The sequence below is a fragment of the Diabrotica virgifera genome, chromosome 6, assembly GCF_917563875.1.
Source record: "Diabrotica virgifera virgifera chromosome 6, PGI_DIABVI_V3a".
NCBI lineage: Eukaryota > Metazoa > Arthropoda > Insecta > Coleoptera > Chrysomelidae > Diabrotica > Diabrotica virgifera.
In genome coordinates, this window is record NC_065448.1 from 238068155 (window position 1) to 238084674 (window position 16520).

Genomic DNA, 16520 nt, shown 5'->3' on the forward strand with positions numbered 1-16520 from the left:
TCTTCCTATTAAGGAACCGTCTCTCGCTGTCCTTAGTACTTTATTTGTTGTCATTCGGCTTATGTGGTCATTCCATTCTATTCTTCTGTTTCTTACCCAGTTATTAATGTTATCCACCTTGCATCTCCGTCATATATCTGTACTTCTAGCTCTGTCTCATAGAGTCTTACCATCGATTTTTTGAAGAGTTTTCATCTCAGCTGTTTCGTGCAATCTTTTTATCCTCTCTGTGTCGGGTCGTATTTCTGCTGCTTATATCATTATTGGTCTATGATTTTTTTGTAAATTCTTTCATTTCGTTTCCGATATCTTTATTTCTTTAAATTGTGTCATTCAGGCAACTTGCGGCAACTTTGTTTGCTGTATTCACTTGATCTTCAACTTCTGTTTCGACCTTTTTTTAGCTAGATACTTACATATTTAAACTTACTTGTTCTATTTTCTGACCCTCCATCTCCAATTTACATCGTATTGGATTTACTGTTATTTCTATGCATTTTGTCTTTTGTTGGAGAAATTAACATGTTTTATTAACATGTAACATTAAAGTTTCTGACTGTTATATTAAATTGATGCAGCATACATTGTAAATCGTCTTCACTTTGAGAGATCAGTATTGCATCGTCTGCAAAGCAGATTATTTTAAGTTGTTTTTCTCTTATTTAGTATCCTTTTCAGTTCTTACATTTTTTATTACTTCATTTATGATGAGGTTGAACAACAAAGGACTCAAGGAATCCCCGTGTCCTATCTTATTGCCAGCTATAATTGGGTTAGTTAGTTAATTTTCTATTTTTACTTTTATTGTGTTTTTCTGGTGGATGTTTTCCATCGTTTTAATTATTTCTAGAGATCCCCTATTTAGTATAACAAATGAATAACTTCCTTTAGTTTGACCTTGTCGAGTGCTTTCTTAAGGTGCACGAAACATTAATATGTCGGTTTGTTGTATTCTAACAATTTCTCTTGAACTTGCCTCATTATAAATATAGCGTCGGCTCATGATCTTCCCGACCTAAAACATTGTTGTTCTTCTGCTCATATTATAATTTCATTCAGTTTGTTTGCTATCACTTCGGTTGTTAGATGCTTCGGTATTAGGGTGCTACAAAACATTTTGTTAGTTTAAATTAGTTTAATGACAAAATGTCGAAATAAATTTGTATATATTTTAATATATTCATATATTTAACATAATAATTATATATTATTCTGCGCACATAATATTTCAAAAATTTATATCATTTCTCCTCCTAAATTCCTATCTCCATATTCAATTGGTTCTTCACCTTCTACGTTTACTTCTCCTTCCTCTCCACCTTCTTCACCTTCCTCTCCGCCTTCACCTTTCTCCTTGCCAGTTCCATCTTCCCCTATTAATTTGAAATAAAAATAAATTATATTATAATATATTTATATAAACGTACATTACATAAATACATAAACACCTACAACATTATATTAAGAGATCTGCTATTAAACAATATTCCACAAATAAGGAAAGCATAGAAAGCATAATTTCAGCTGAAAATCTATATAAACAAAATAAATAATGAAAAAACTAAATTCAAAATGTAAGCCTTGTGGTAACACTGATATTGGAAATTTGTCATTATTTTCATATAAGTGAATTGGCTTTAATTTTAAAAGTTTTTAGAAGTTCAACAGACGATTTTAGTTTTTATAATAATTGTAAAGCATAAATATTTATTTGTCGATTATTTTAGTCCTGTCGCCAGTGGGGGTACAACGACCACCCTAATTCAGATGGACTTACCCAAGTTTTTTTTATGTATTTTGACCCGTAGAACACGAATTTTTTGGGTAACAGTCGATCCGGATGTCGATGAGATTGTTATAAACAAAGAACTTGAGGAATCACATAACAGCGATTTTTCGCAAAACAAAACATTTTTTTGTATTTTTTGGGCCGTTCCAAGCTAAAAATGATTTTACAAATTTTTTCGTAGGATGCACAGTTTTGTACATAAATGCGGTTGAACTTTCAAAAAATCGAAAAATTGCAATTTTTGATCCCGAATAACTTTTGATAAAAAAAAATAAAATAGCAATTCTGCTTACTGCATTTGAAAGTTTAAGTCAAATTCTATCGGTTTTGATTATTTGCACTGCTAAAAATTAAGTTTTTATTTGTTAAAAAAAGCCATAAACACATAGTGTTTCCCGTGCCCAATGCACGCGTTTTAATGTACTTAATCTACGTAGAAATTGTATGTATGCGCGCCTACTCGTTTGATTTCAAATGAGAAATGCATTAAAAACATCATTCAATCACTATGTGTTTATAGCTTTGTTTAACAATAAAAAAAATAATTTTAGCAATGAAAGTAATCAAAACCGGTAGAATTTGACTTGAACTTTCAAATGCGGTAAGCAGAATTGCTATTTTATTTTTCAATCAAAAGTTATTCGGGTTCAAAAATTGCAATTTTTCGATTTTTTGAAAGTTCAACCGCGTTTATGTCGAAAACTATGCATCCTACGAAAAAACTTGTAAAATCATTTTTTGCTTAGAATGGCCCAAAAAATACAAAAACAGGTTTTGTTTTGCGAAAAATCGCTGTTATGTGATTCCTCAAGTTCTTTGTTTATAACAATCTTATCGACATCCGGATCGACTGTTACCCAAAAAATTCGAGTTCTACGGGTCAAAATACATAAAAAAACTTGGGTAAGTCCATCTGAATTAAGGAGGCCGTTGTACCCCCACTGGCGACAGTACTATTTGTTTTTAGGTTAGTATTTTATCACTTGATATTAGTTATGTGAAACTTAAATAAACTTTGTTTTTAGACGAGAATCACATTGTGTTTTGCTTTGAGGAAAATCAAAAATTTTATAGATCGACAATTCGTATACATGTGCAAGAACTAAAATTGTTTACCTACACAATGGAGAAATTACGATTTGAATTTATTATGAAAGCTAAACCAGATGATAACAAGACAAATATTTATGCAATAACCTCCATTACGGATACAAAAAACCAAACTTTTATTGTTCCTATAGTGTATCAATCAGTGCATTTACACAAAGAAATATTAAAACATGAAATATTTGGTAAAATAAAAAAATTCCTACAGAAAAGACACGACAAGAAACAAGTTTGGATAATATTAACCAAGGAAATGAAATTAACATATTTAGATAACGACAACATACAATTTGATGGGTTTTTACTTGAAAAATTTGAACAAAATCATGAGTTATTATCGACGGAACCAACATTGATAAAGAAACAAAATAATAAGATGAGATTAGTAGAAGAATTTTCAGTAGAGAAGTTTTCAAGAAATATAACAAATGTTAAACAATGGTTATACAACTTTTAAAGTGAAATATCGCGGTGTGCAAGTACTTGGAAGGGATACGCGAAACGATCGTGCGCGAATAGCGGAGAAATATTGCAACTTTCTTAAATAATTCATATTGTCAACTGAAATTGTCAAATTGACGTACATTTCATACCTATTGTCATTTAAGGAGAAAAATTATATATTGCTTCACAATATTGATATGATATGCAATTATTATATAAAGGTAAATTTAGTTAATTGTATTTTGCTTGCAATACTGCATTTTAATAACTAATTTTATTTACTACATACAATTGTTTACGTTTGACAAACACAACCTAAATCTTATTTTTTCTTCTTATTATTTTTTTTTGGACTATGGCCTTGACAATTATCCAGTAACCAGGACCATATGATTGGCCAATATAATTAAAAGTGCGAATAAAAGTTCAGAGCGTAGAAATAGGTGTCGCTTTTCCGAACTTGCACGGTCCCATATACAAAGAATTGAAATTCTAAAATTACTATTAGAAGATACCTATGTAGATTGGTACACTTCAATGATTATCAAACATACTATAGATTATGATTGCTCTGTATGGAAAAAAAGTTTAAGTAAAACATTTGCTGATAAAAGCTGGTCTCCAATAAGGTACGCTATGAATTTTAAGTATATACAAGGATCAATGTTAGAATATGCTCTAAAAAAAGAGAGGCTGTTGCTGGAAATAAACAAATCCATAGATATACCGACCCTGATTTATTTGATTGCCACCGGCCTACCAAACTACATAACGGATATAATAGACAGAGAAAGTCTTAAAGATGCAAATGACTTATTTAACTGCATAAGAGGGCTAGAAAATTTAACAAGAAACAACTACACAAAGAAAAACTTAAGCACTGGAAATAAATACAATAACCAAGAAATAAAGCGAACTGAAAAAAATTGTGTAGAAATTGTGAGAAGAAAGGAAAACTAAATAAATTTCATACAGATAATGTTTGCTTATATAAGTATGAAAAACAAATGACAGATAATAAAAACGTAGATTCTAATTCAATATTAGAAGTTGAACTGAGTAATGACGATTAAAAAAACTAAAATCTCCACTAATTGAGATTTCAGTGATGTTAAATGATAACTTAGAAGCCAAGGGGCTATATGATCCTGGTTCACGAATAACATTAATAAATTCAAAATTAGTTCAGGTGACGAATATGAAACGATTTTTCTTGTTATGACACAATAAGTGGAGGAGGTAAAACTAAAGGATTGATTATGCTGGATGCAGAGTTATTACATAAAAAGAAGAAAATAAATGCATTTATCTTTGAAAATGAAAACTTTGAGTATGATCTAATACTAGGATTACATTCAATACAAAAATTTGGGTTGACTCATGATAGAATTTAAATATCCAAACAAAAAATACAGATAATTTCAAAATAAACAGTAAAAATATGTTTGAAGATAAACAAACTGAAAATATGGAAATAAATATAGAAGAAAAAGAATATGCAGTAAATTTTAGTGAAGATATAGATACAAAAAAATTTAATGTATACAGGGTGTTTCATTGGGAAACGGAAATACTTTAATTGTGAATAGAGGTCACCGAGGTGGTTCTAGGTACACTACATTTTTTGCCCTACCGAATTTTATAACCGAGTTACAGGGTGTTTTATCGATTTTGCCAATTTCTTTCCTAAGCCATAACCTTAGAAGCACCCTGTATATTTTTTTGATATTTGGTACACATGTGTCTCATCCAAACCCCAAACGACCGACATACTAATCACAAGAAAAATCCAGGTCCGGATTAACAAAAATTATAAAGTAATTGTGACCTTAAAAAACACCCTGTATATTGAAATTCTGAAAATCTGTTGGCATATTTGAAAAGAGCACAAAAAACTAAGTCTAATCGTTTGCTTCAATTTTTCGGCCAGACAATTTTATGACTTTAATTTTAAAATTATATTGAATTTTTTAAGAACTCTGATATTTAAAAGAAGGTATTATTAACTTTTAATTATAAATTATTAAAGCTATTGAATAAATACTTATTTTAAAATTAATCAATACTTATTTACCACATTGAAACGACCCAATTATTAATCACAAGAAAAATCCAGGTCCGGAATAACAAAAAAAAAGTAATTGTGATCTTGAAACAACACCCTGTATATTGAAATTTTCAAAATTTGTTTGCACATTTAAAAAGACCACAAAAATCTGAGTTTATCGGTTTGCTTTAATTTTTCGTGAAGGAAATTTAATGACTTTAATTTTGAAATAAATATATTGATAATTTTAAAAACACTGAAATTACAAAGCAGATTTTTAAAGTACTTTTAACAATAAATTATTAGAGTTACTAAATAAATGTCCATTTTAAAAGTAATCAATACTTATTTACGACATTCAAATGACCCAATTACAAATCACAACAAAAATCCAGGTCCGGATTAACAAAACAATATAAAGTAATTGTAATCTTGAAACAACACCCTGTATACTGAAATTTTCAAAATCCGTTTGCACATAGGTATGAAAAGAGCACAAAAAACTAAGGTTAATCGTTAGCTTCAATTTTTTGGTCAGACAATTTAATGAATTTAATTTTGAAATTATGTCGAAATTAAGTATATTCAAATGGGAAATAAGCCACAATTTTACCTAAAAATGATTTTATTAACGTTTCGACGCCCAAGTCGGATGTCGTTGTCAAAATACAAAATAATATTAAATAAACAAAAATGTTGTTGCTTAGTAAAAAATTCTTCTAATAATTTATTTAATCTGACTCATTTATATCGGCAATTCAGACACGTATTATACATTTTAAAGTAGACGACTTTAAAAATGATATTGCCAATATTGATGAGTTGTGTTCCTGGGACGACTTTACTAAAAGATAGTTCATTCGATTACATGAAATCAATCCCAACTCAAGAATAGCCGCCACAAAAAATCATAGCATGTGATCTGTCTTTAAAAAGACAACCAAATGCAACGGTGGTACTGAAATTCTTGCGTTAGAGATTCCATAGTAAATCACGAGGGAAAAACAGGAAAAACCTCGTGATACTATCCCGACATCGCAAGTATTTGGGTTTATATTTAGTTTACTCTCAAAACTAATACCAAATTCTGACTTGATATTTTAAATTTTAAATAATACTAAACTACTAAATATGTACTAACTCGATATGTTACTGATTTACTAATTGTGGTATTTTCTTTCTATTGACTTCCTCCTTTAGTATGGGTAACCACATCCTACTGCATTCTACCGAGGAATTTGCGACACAATTGGTTTCATTTAGCATAATTAGAGCCGCTTCTTTGATTTTTCTCTTTTTACTATCTGCTTCTTTTAGGACTATACTTGAATCTCTCCACTGAACTCTATGTTCATTATCCCATGCGCGTTGACATATTTGAGAATTTCAGTACCACCGTTGCATTTGGTTGTCTTTTTAAAGACAGATCACATGCTATGATTTTTTGTGGCGGCTATTCTTGAGTTGGGATTGATTTCATGTAATCGAATGAACTATCTTTTAGTAAAGTCGTCCCAGGAACGCAACTCATCAATATTGGCAATATCATGTTTAAAGTCGTCTACTTTAAAATGTATAATACGTGTCTGAATTGCCGATATAAATGAGTCAGATTAAATAAATTATTAGAAGAATTTTTTACTAAGCAACAACATTTCTGTTTATTTAATATTATTTTGTATTTTGACAACGACACCCGACTTGGGCGTCGAAACGTTAATAAAATCATTTTTAGGTAAAATTGTGGCTTATTTCCCATTTGAATATACTTGATTATAAAAATGCCACAAGAAAATAGCTTCAGAACAACATTATGTCGAAATTTTTAAGAACTCTGGGAACTCATAATAAAAATTTCGATATAATTTCAAAAGTAATGTCATTAAATTTGTCTGCACAAAAAATTAAAGCGGGACATTAAACTTAGTTTTTCGTGCATTCTTCAGGTGTGCAAACGTATATTAAAAATTTCAATATACAGGGTGTTTTTTCAAGGTCAGAATTACTTTGTATTTTGTTGTTAATATGGACCTGGATTTTTCTTGTGATTAGTAAGTAAGTCCTTCTGCATGATGTAAATAATAACTGATTATTTTTAAAATTAGTATTTATTCATTAACTTGAATAATTTTTTAATAAAAGTGCTTTAAAAACCTGCTTATTAATTTCAGGTTTCTTAAAAATTTGAATATATTTAATTTCAAAATTAAAGTTAATAAATTTTTGCACAAAACTTTAAAGTGAATCAATAAACTCGGATTTTTGTGGTCTCTTCAAATGTGCAAACAATTTTTGAAAATGTCAATATACAGGGTGTTGTTTCAAGGTCACAATTACTTTATGCTTTTTTGTTAATCCGGACCTGGATTTTTCTTGTGATTAATAATTGGGTCTTTCCAATGTGGTAAATAAATATTGATTTATTTTAAAATGAGTATTTCTTCAATAAATTTAATAATTTATAATTGAAAGTTAATAATACCTGCGTTTTAATATGAAGTTCTTAAAAAATTCAATATAATTTCAAAATTAAAGTCAAAAAATTGTCTGACCGAAAAATCGAAGCAAACTATTAGACTTAGTTTTTTGTGCTCTTTTCAAATATGCAAACAGATTTTCAAAATTTCAATATACAGGGTGTTGTTTTAAGGTCACCAATATTTTATAATTTTTTGTTAATACGGACCTGGATTTTTCTTGCGATTAGTATGTCGGTCGTTTGGGTTTTGAATGAGAGATATGTGTACCAAATATTAAAAAAATATACAGGGTGGTTCTAAAGTTATGGTTTAGGAAAGAAATGAGCAAAATCGATAAAACACCCTGTAACTCGGATATAAAAGTCGGTAGGGTAAAAAATTTAGTATACCTTTGGTGACGTCTATTTACCATTAAAGTATTTCCGCTTCCCAATGAAACACCCTGTATACAAAACACTTAATTAAACAATCTTATACCACCAAGAGTTTGGACTCTTGGAGTCAGTTTGGATATTTTAAGCGTTGTGGTAGATATCGTTTTCACGCCCATAGTCGGAAAGACTATCTTTTTCTTTTTCTTTAGGTACCATCTCCTCTAAGAAGGTTGGTAGTCATCACATCTATTTTTACTTTTGAGATTACAGCTCTGAACAAGTCGATGGAACTGCAATTGTACCACTTTCTCAGATTGTTGAGCCAGGAGATGCGTCTTCTTCCAAATACTTAGTTTTCCCTGCCTTACCGTTTGTAGCAACACATATTTATCCCCTCTCATAACGTGGCCGAGATATTGTAACTTTCTTATCTTAATCGTATTCATAATTTTCTTATCCTTTTTCATCTTTCTGAGGACCTCAACATTTGTTTTTCTATCTACCCAAGTTATTTTAAATATTCTTCGCTAGGTCCACATCTCGAATACTTCAAGTCGATCGCTTATTTCTTTCTTTAAAGTCCAGGCCTCCACCCCATACAGCAGCACCGAAAACACATATGAACGTAGTATTAGTATTTTGAGTTGCAAACTAAGGTCTCTACTGCATAATACTCTTCTCAACTTGTTAAATGTTGCTCTAGCTTGTCCAATTCTCATTTTTATTTCTTTTGTAAACTCGTTATTCTCATTAATAATTGTACCAAGATATCTGTATATTTTTACTTTTTCTGTTGGCACCCCTCTTATGTTTAAAATGTCTTGTTTTTGTGTTTTGGAAAGTGTCATAAATTTTGTTTTTTTTAGCGTTAAGCTATCTATCTATCTACTATGTTTTTAAATATTGGCAAATCTTGCCCACATAATATGTAGCTGTGGATGGATGTTTTTAGTCAAATAAATTCAAAGTGCTTTAAGATTTAAATTCCCGAGTAGAGACCCAGGCAGGACGCCATTCGAGGCAGATGACGACCATCAACAAGATGGACAGATGACCTGAAGTGGATATGCCAAAATTGGATGGAAGCGGAGCAGGACAGGAATTTGTGGGGTGAACTACAGGAGGCCTACTTTCAGCAGTGGACAAATATAGGCTGAATGATGATAAAGATTTAAATCACACGTTAAGCAAATAATATTTTTTATATATGCATAGGTATACCTTACTTTTTAGGTACATAATGGTGTAACAGTATTTTTTTTTCTGTGTTTTAATTGGGTATAATTTTTAAATATAGAAAATATTCTAGAATGTGTTTTCAACTACATAGGAACCAGATTACTGGAATAAACATGCCCCCATGTTTGCGAGGAGTCTTTTCCCATCATATTGCTTAGAAAAATTACGAAAATTCGGGTGAAGGCACTTCCAGTATGACAAGTGTAGCCACCATTTATTGAGCTTTTCTCATTTTTTTTCATCAATAAAGATTTTTATAAAGGGTTTTTGCTGTACAAGAGTTTAATATTATGTAGATATGTACTTCAACTTCAAATAATCTGCTATGCAGACGATGCAATATTAATCTATCAAAGTGAAGATGATTTACAACGTATGCTGCACCAGTTTAACATAACCGCCAGAAAATTTAACATGTTAATTTCCCCAAAAAAACAAAATGCATGGTTATAACAGCAGATCCAATAAGATGTAAATTGGAGCTGAAAGGTCAGATAATAGAACAAGTGATGGAGTTTAAATACCTAGGCATCACACTATCTAGCTACGGAAGGCTCGAAACAGAATTGGAAGATCAAGTGAATATAGCAAACAGAGCCGCAGGTTGCCTGAATGACACAATATGGAGAAATAAAAATATCGGAAAAGAAATGAAAGGCAGAATTTACAAATCAGTCATCAGACCAATAATGACATACGCGGCAGAAGCACGACCCGACACGGAGAGGACAAAAAATTGCTCGAAACAGCGGAGATGAAAACCCTTCAAAACCCCTCCAAAAATCGATGGTAAGACTCTATGCGACAGAGATAGAAGTACAGATATACGAAGGAGATGCAAGGTGGATAACATTAATAACTGGGTAAGAAACAGAAGAATAGAATGGAATGACCACATAAGCTGAATGACAACAAATAGGATAATCAGGACAGCGAGAGACAGTTCCCCAATAGGAAGACGATCAGTGGGAAGACCACGAAAACGATGGAACGACAACTGACTAGAGGCAAATTGAAAAAAACAGACAGAGTCATGTCTATACAAAAAGACGAAGAAGAAGGGGAAGAAGAAGGAGAAAAAGAAGAGGAAGAAGAAGACGAAGAAGACGAAGAAGAAGAAGAAGAAGAAGAAGAAGAAGAAGAAGAAGAAGAAGAAGAAGAAGAAGAAGAAAAAGAAAAAGAAAAAGAAGAAGAAGAAGAAGAAGAAGAAAAAGAAAAAGAAAAAGAAGAAGAAGAACAAGAAAAAGAAGAGTATGAAGATATTATGTACGCTAATTCCAAAACCGAAGTGGACTTATATAGGGTTGTACCAAAAAACTAACATTTAAATAATTCAGGCTTTCCTGAGAAGTCCACAAAGACCGCAAAGATCTTGTGCTTTTTTCAAACAAGACCAGAATTTGTTTAAATAGTGATAACCGGCGAATTCGTGTGTGGCTAGTTGTGCAGCTCTTGTTGGCTCTCGCCACACACGAATTCGCCGGTTATCACTATTTAAACAGATTCTGGTCTCGTCTGAAAAAAGCACCAAATTCCAAAACTGTTGGGGGAGCTGTATGTGTTCTTGAGCCCACTGGAGGCGGTCCAAAACATGTCTAGGTTGTAGCTGAACAACTCTTATTGGTCGGAGTTTCCTCAAACATGAGTCTAAAATTCTTCTTCTTATTGTAGACAACGATACTCCGACTCCTGTAGCATGCCTGAATTCTCTTTGGAGGGCTGGTACAGACATAGAAGAATTTCTACCGATGGAAATTCTGATATATCTATTCTATCGATCATTGGTAACTCGGGGTCTACCAGACCGACTTTAATCCGTATCGAGTTTGTCTCCAGGAACCTATTCCATATCCGTGAGACATCACTCTGAGAAGCACCTACTCTTTCCTCCACGAACCGCTGTTAATGGCCTTCTTCAACTAAACCGATAATTCTTATATGGTCCAACTCAGAAAGTAAAGAACGATTCATTTTTAATCACGTTTTCAACAGAATCACGTTTCACGAATTCACGTTTTCAACAGAATTTCAACAGAATAATTTTTTCAAACCTTGGCAAAACCAGGTGAATTAAATGGGTATTCAAATAAAGTAAAAAAGCAAAAAAGGTACATTTTTTATAAAAAAGCTCATTAAATATGTGATGAAAATACGGATTTATAAAAGCGTAAACATCGTAAATAGGAGGGGTGATGCATAACTTTTAAAACTATGTGTATTAATTAGCACTAATTCGAAGTAGTAAAAGAGTTTAAATATATTAGGGCGATAATCGTAGATGACAACCACATAGAAAAAGAGATCTGACTAAGGATAGCTGCAGGGACTAGAGCATTACGCTTTCTATCATCATAATTAAGATCTAAGTTGTTACAATATGAAAGTGGACCATGGACGCTACATCAGCAAAAAATAAAAAAAACTGCTGATAAGAGAAACAAAAGTTCTCAGAATCATAATTGGTTCCTTAAAGAATGAATTGATAAAAGAGTGGAGAAGGCGCCGCAATGCTGAATTGGTGACTCTGTGGCACTGAAAACATCGTCAGACATAATATGAAAGCTAACCGGATAATATGGGGAGGTCATATGGTAAGATTTCAGGAAGAAAGGGTGTTAACTAAACTGTTTTTTGAGAGACCAGACGGTAGAAGATCAGTAGGCCGTCCCAAAATAATATGGTAGGGTGATGTTGAGGCCACAAGGTAAAGATGTAATTGTACCGTGCCCAGGCCTGCATGGCAATTGCGTGTCTAAATTGAACTATCTCAATGGAACCATGCAAAAATTTCTCAGTGAAATCAATATGGAACCATGCAAAAATTTATTTAAAATATTTAATCCTAGGGGTCTCGATAACGGACCAACTAGATCCAGATATAGAAATAAAACGTAGAATAGCAATGACTAAAACTACTTTTATGAAAATGAAGTCATTCCTTTGAAATAATCATCTAAGTTTAGAACTAAGACAAAGAATGGTTAAGTGCTATGTTTGGTCCGTACTTTTGTACAGTGCAAAAGTGTGGACGCTAAAAGTATCGATCATGAACATAATTGAAGCATTCGAAAAATGGATTCATAGACGGATGCTGAAGATACCCTGGACACAAGAAAAAATAATGAAGAAGTACTAAGGAGGGTCAACAAAGATAGAGAACTGCTAAAGACTGAACATCGAAAAAGGTCTTATCTGGGACATATAGTCAGGGAAAGTCGATATAAAATATTACAACTGATCTTTAAAGGCAAAATAGAGTGCCGTAGAGGTGTAGAAAGAAAACAGGTTCCTTGGTTAAAAAACATTCGTGAATGGACTCAGATATCAAATTCAGGACAATTATTTCATATTGCAAAAGACAGAGAAGCCTTCGCAATGGTGATCGCCAACGTCGGATAATTCTGATATGGCACGTGAAGAAGAAGAAGGTGTCTCGCAGGAGAACCCAACTAACAATCAAACTTTCACTGAGACTGTTTGGCAGAATCTGGAAGAAAATAAACCCACTACATCCAGTAATAAAAATACAGAGGACTCCTTTAAAAGATACTGAGAAGAGTGAGGTTTCTCGGAAAGAAATATCTGGGGCACAGAGAAGGAAGCTTCAAAAAATGAGAGAACAGGGAATTGACACCTCTAAGGTCAAATTACCTCCTAGACCTCAAAATAAGGCTATTGGGAATGCCAAAATCACAAACGCTGTTAAGCGGACTGTGTCTGATAGAAGCACTCATGAGGAGAAATTTTCAAAAAGGAGCAGAACTGCTGCTGCCTCTTTTATAGAGCTCTGAAATGGTGACTAGAAAACGAAAGACTCAAAAAACGGTCACCTGGGCATTGCCGTTTAAAAAATCGCCTACACAAACTAGGTAAGCTGAATGAACTATGATGCAGAAAGTGCGAAATGGAAGAAGAGACTGCCATACACTGCAGAAATTCACTGGTCAAATTAGGTTTGAACCAGAAGAGATGCCAAGGCTACCAACAAAAAACTGTTGGTCTTAGTTGAGGTCACAGAACTTAGTTAGAACATTAGAGTTTACGGAGAAGAACAGGGTGTGGTACAAAGGTCTTTTGACCAAATGCCAGAGATTAAAACGAGTCTCGCATGAGTTAAGAAAAATAAGAAGAATAAGAAGGATATATGTTGAAGCCGATTTATATATGATTAGTGTACAACCAACGAAACGAACTGTTAATACTGATGGAATGGACATGAAGCAAATTTATTGCGGCCAAGATGAGATAGTGTAGTCAGGGAAGAATGGAAGATAATCGTTATCTTTCGTAAACAAAAAAAATGATAGTGGTAGTAAGGGTTTCCAGATTGGAGTATTTTCCCACAATTTTGGAGTAATCTGAAAGCGTCAAGGGGAATTTTTCTAAGCAGAAATGGTTAGGGGATATTTTTGGGGGTGCGGGGGACAATTATGGAAATTCTAAGGAGTCATGGTAAATTAAATTTGCGAATATACACAGAGCTGTATATTATACTCTCATATAATCGAAGACGATAGGACCTATGGATTATTTCCAGGGCCCTCTGTTGTTAAGAAATATAATTTTGGTTTACTGTTCTCTACATTGACTACTAATTTATTAAAATGCGTTACAAATTTAAATTTGGGGGGTTTGAGCTTCAATTTGAGAGAATTTCTACACAGTAGAAGAATTATTTCGCGCAGCAGCCGATAGAGAGGGGTTTCAGAAAATTGTAAACATGATGACGGTCAACGTCTAAATACAGACACGGCACCTAAAGAAGAAGACAGTTTCTAAGTGGGGGATTTATAAAATCACATCTGGTAACTCTGGCTGGATCGTAGAATTAGAGGCTCTTAATATTAAAAGGAGAGTACGGCAGGGATGCCTCTTGTCACCCCTACTTTTCAACATTTACTACGAAAGAATTTTCAGAAAAGCACTTTCTGAAAAACAAGAAGGAATACTTGTGAACGGTAAAGTCATCATTAATTTGCGATATGCGGACGCTACAGTACTCCTACCTTCTACTCAAGAAGATCTGCAAACACTACTTAATAGTGTCGTTGAGAGTTTTAGGGAGGCAGGTCTGGAAGAACATACGGAAAACCAAAATACTCGTAATAAGTAAACAACAGCATATTAAAGCGTCTATATATGTAAATAATACAAACTGGAGCAAGTTGATAAAATCGTTTACCTTGGACAGCAATTCAATTGTAACGCAGAAAGTCACGGCGAAATTAGATCTAGGATAGATCAGGCTAGAGCCGCTTTTAGAAGGATGTCCAAGGTGCTATGTAACAGAGACCTAAAATTGCCATTAAGGATCCGCCTACTTCGCTGCTACGTGTTCTCGGTTTTACTTTACGGTGTCGAGTCCTGGACTGTGAACAAAATCGATTTAATCGCCTTGAGGTTTTCAAAATGTGGTGCTATAGAAGAATTTTAAAAGTTTCCTGGGTGGAGAAGATTCGAAACTCCACAATACTAGAAAGTCTCAGCAAGAATACTGAGATCATAAAAAGTATCAAGCAGAGAAAACTGGAGTATTTCGGACATGTAATGAGAGGTCCCAAATATAGGTTGCCACAAAATATCATGCCAGGAAAAATAGCAGGCAAACGCAGTGCAGGACGAAGAAGAACCTCATGGTTAAAGAACTTGCGAGATTGGTATGGTGTTGATACAAGCATGCTATTTATGGTGGCAATGGATAAAATTAAGATAGCTATGATGGCAACCAACGTTCTGAAAGGACACGGCACATGAAGAAGAAGAACTCTGGCTGGTAGTTGTAGTAAATTTTCCCTGACATTCTATGTCTCTCTCTAGGACCTCTCTCTTTTATGTTTGTTGCAATCTCGCTTCTCTGTTTAAATGGGACCGTGACATTTCATCAGTGTTGACAGTTCATTGGGTACAACAATAGGGAATGGAAGCTCAAGATAGAATAAGGTGGAGGGCTATAGAAGATGCACCGACGACTCACCACGAGTTGAAAAGCAAGTCAAGGAGAAGAAGAAGCAATTGATGTAGAAAAATAACACAAAAATTAATTACCCTTACCTTCCAACCCTTCAGGTTCACTTTCTGCTGCTTCGGCGGCCTCGGCTGCCGCCGCCAAGGCTATATTAGAAACATACACAGCCACAATACAACCCACAATAATCAGCATGATTCCAAAGGGATGAATACAAAATGGAAGCGGAAGTTTTTTGCGGGGGGGCACCATCATTTACGATCAATTTTAAATAATTATATATTTTATACACAAATACATGTTTTTGACGTAAAAAATAATATACGAATTGCTTGACGTATGTCTATTAGAAGTATTAAAAAAGTGTATTTGACAAAAAATTATTTATTCGTATTCAACATAATGTCTTCAAATCGTATCAAAAATCCTTTTTTATATAAACCGGCAAAAACAACGAACATGTATGAAATATTATATATTATAGTCCATTTGCTCTGCTTTCAAATATGTTGTCAATTTATTTTCTTTTGTCTCCCTCTCCGCTATAAGGGGTGCAACTACATCAAAAGGTTGTAAGACTTATTTAAAAAAAATGTTCTCCTTGATACAAATCTCAACCTCTTTTTGGATTAAATCTCTTCAAAGAAAAATGCATCTAAAGTAGCATCCAAGCACTTATTAATTATTCCTTTTGAGTTATAAAGAATTTAATGTTCGTAAATTATTAATATAATCCTTATTCTGCAGTGGGTAAGGAAAAGTACACTTTAAAATATTAGCATATTAAAAACAAAGGTTAACTTGTCGTATACAGTGCTAGTCAAAAGTCCGTACCCCCCTCGTATCTTTTGATCGGTTATACCTATAATAGTGAAATTTGGAGGGAGGAAATAAACGGAGGTAAGCTTCTTAACTAGTCATGACAGGTGGCGTAATAGTGACAGATGACGTTACAGAGCCACTGTGACCGATAATTTTAAATGGGACTTTATGTCAAGTGATACCTCATTTGAAAGGTTTTCAAAATACCTACTCAGTTATACTATTTTTTTTTGGGTTTCAGTTGATTTTGATT

General features: G+C 33.1%; 1 protein-coding gene across 1 annotated transcript; it reads right to left on the reverse strand.

Moving 5' to 3' along the window:
* Positions 1 to 1149: 1149 nt before the first annotated feature.
* On the reverse strand, positions 1150 to 15771 carry LOC114339500 (neurofilament light polypeptide-like). The gene is made up of 2 exons (XM_028290163.1): positions 15532 to 15771; positions 1150 to 1373 (listed from the first exon to the last, which is right to left on the reverse strand). The coding sequence occupies exons 1-2, from the start codon at positions 15698 to 15700 to the stop codon at positions 1237 to 1239; spliced, it is 306 nt and encodes a 101-aa protein (XP_028145964.1). The 5' UTR covers positions 15701 to 15771; the 3' UTR covers positions 1150 to 1236.
* Between the last annotated feature and the right edge of the window lie 749 nt (positions 15772 to 16520).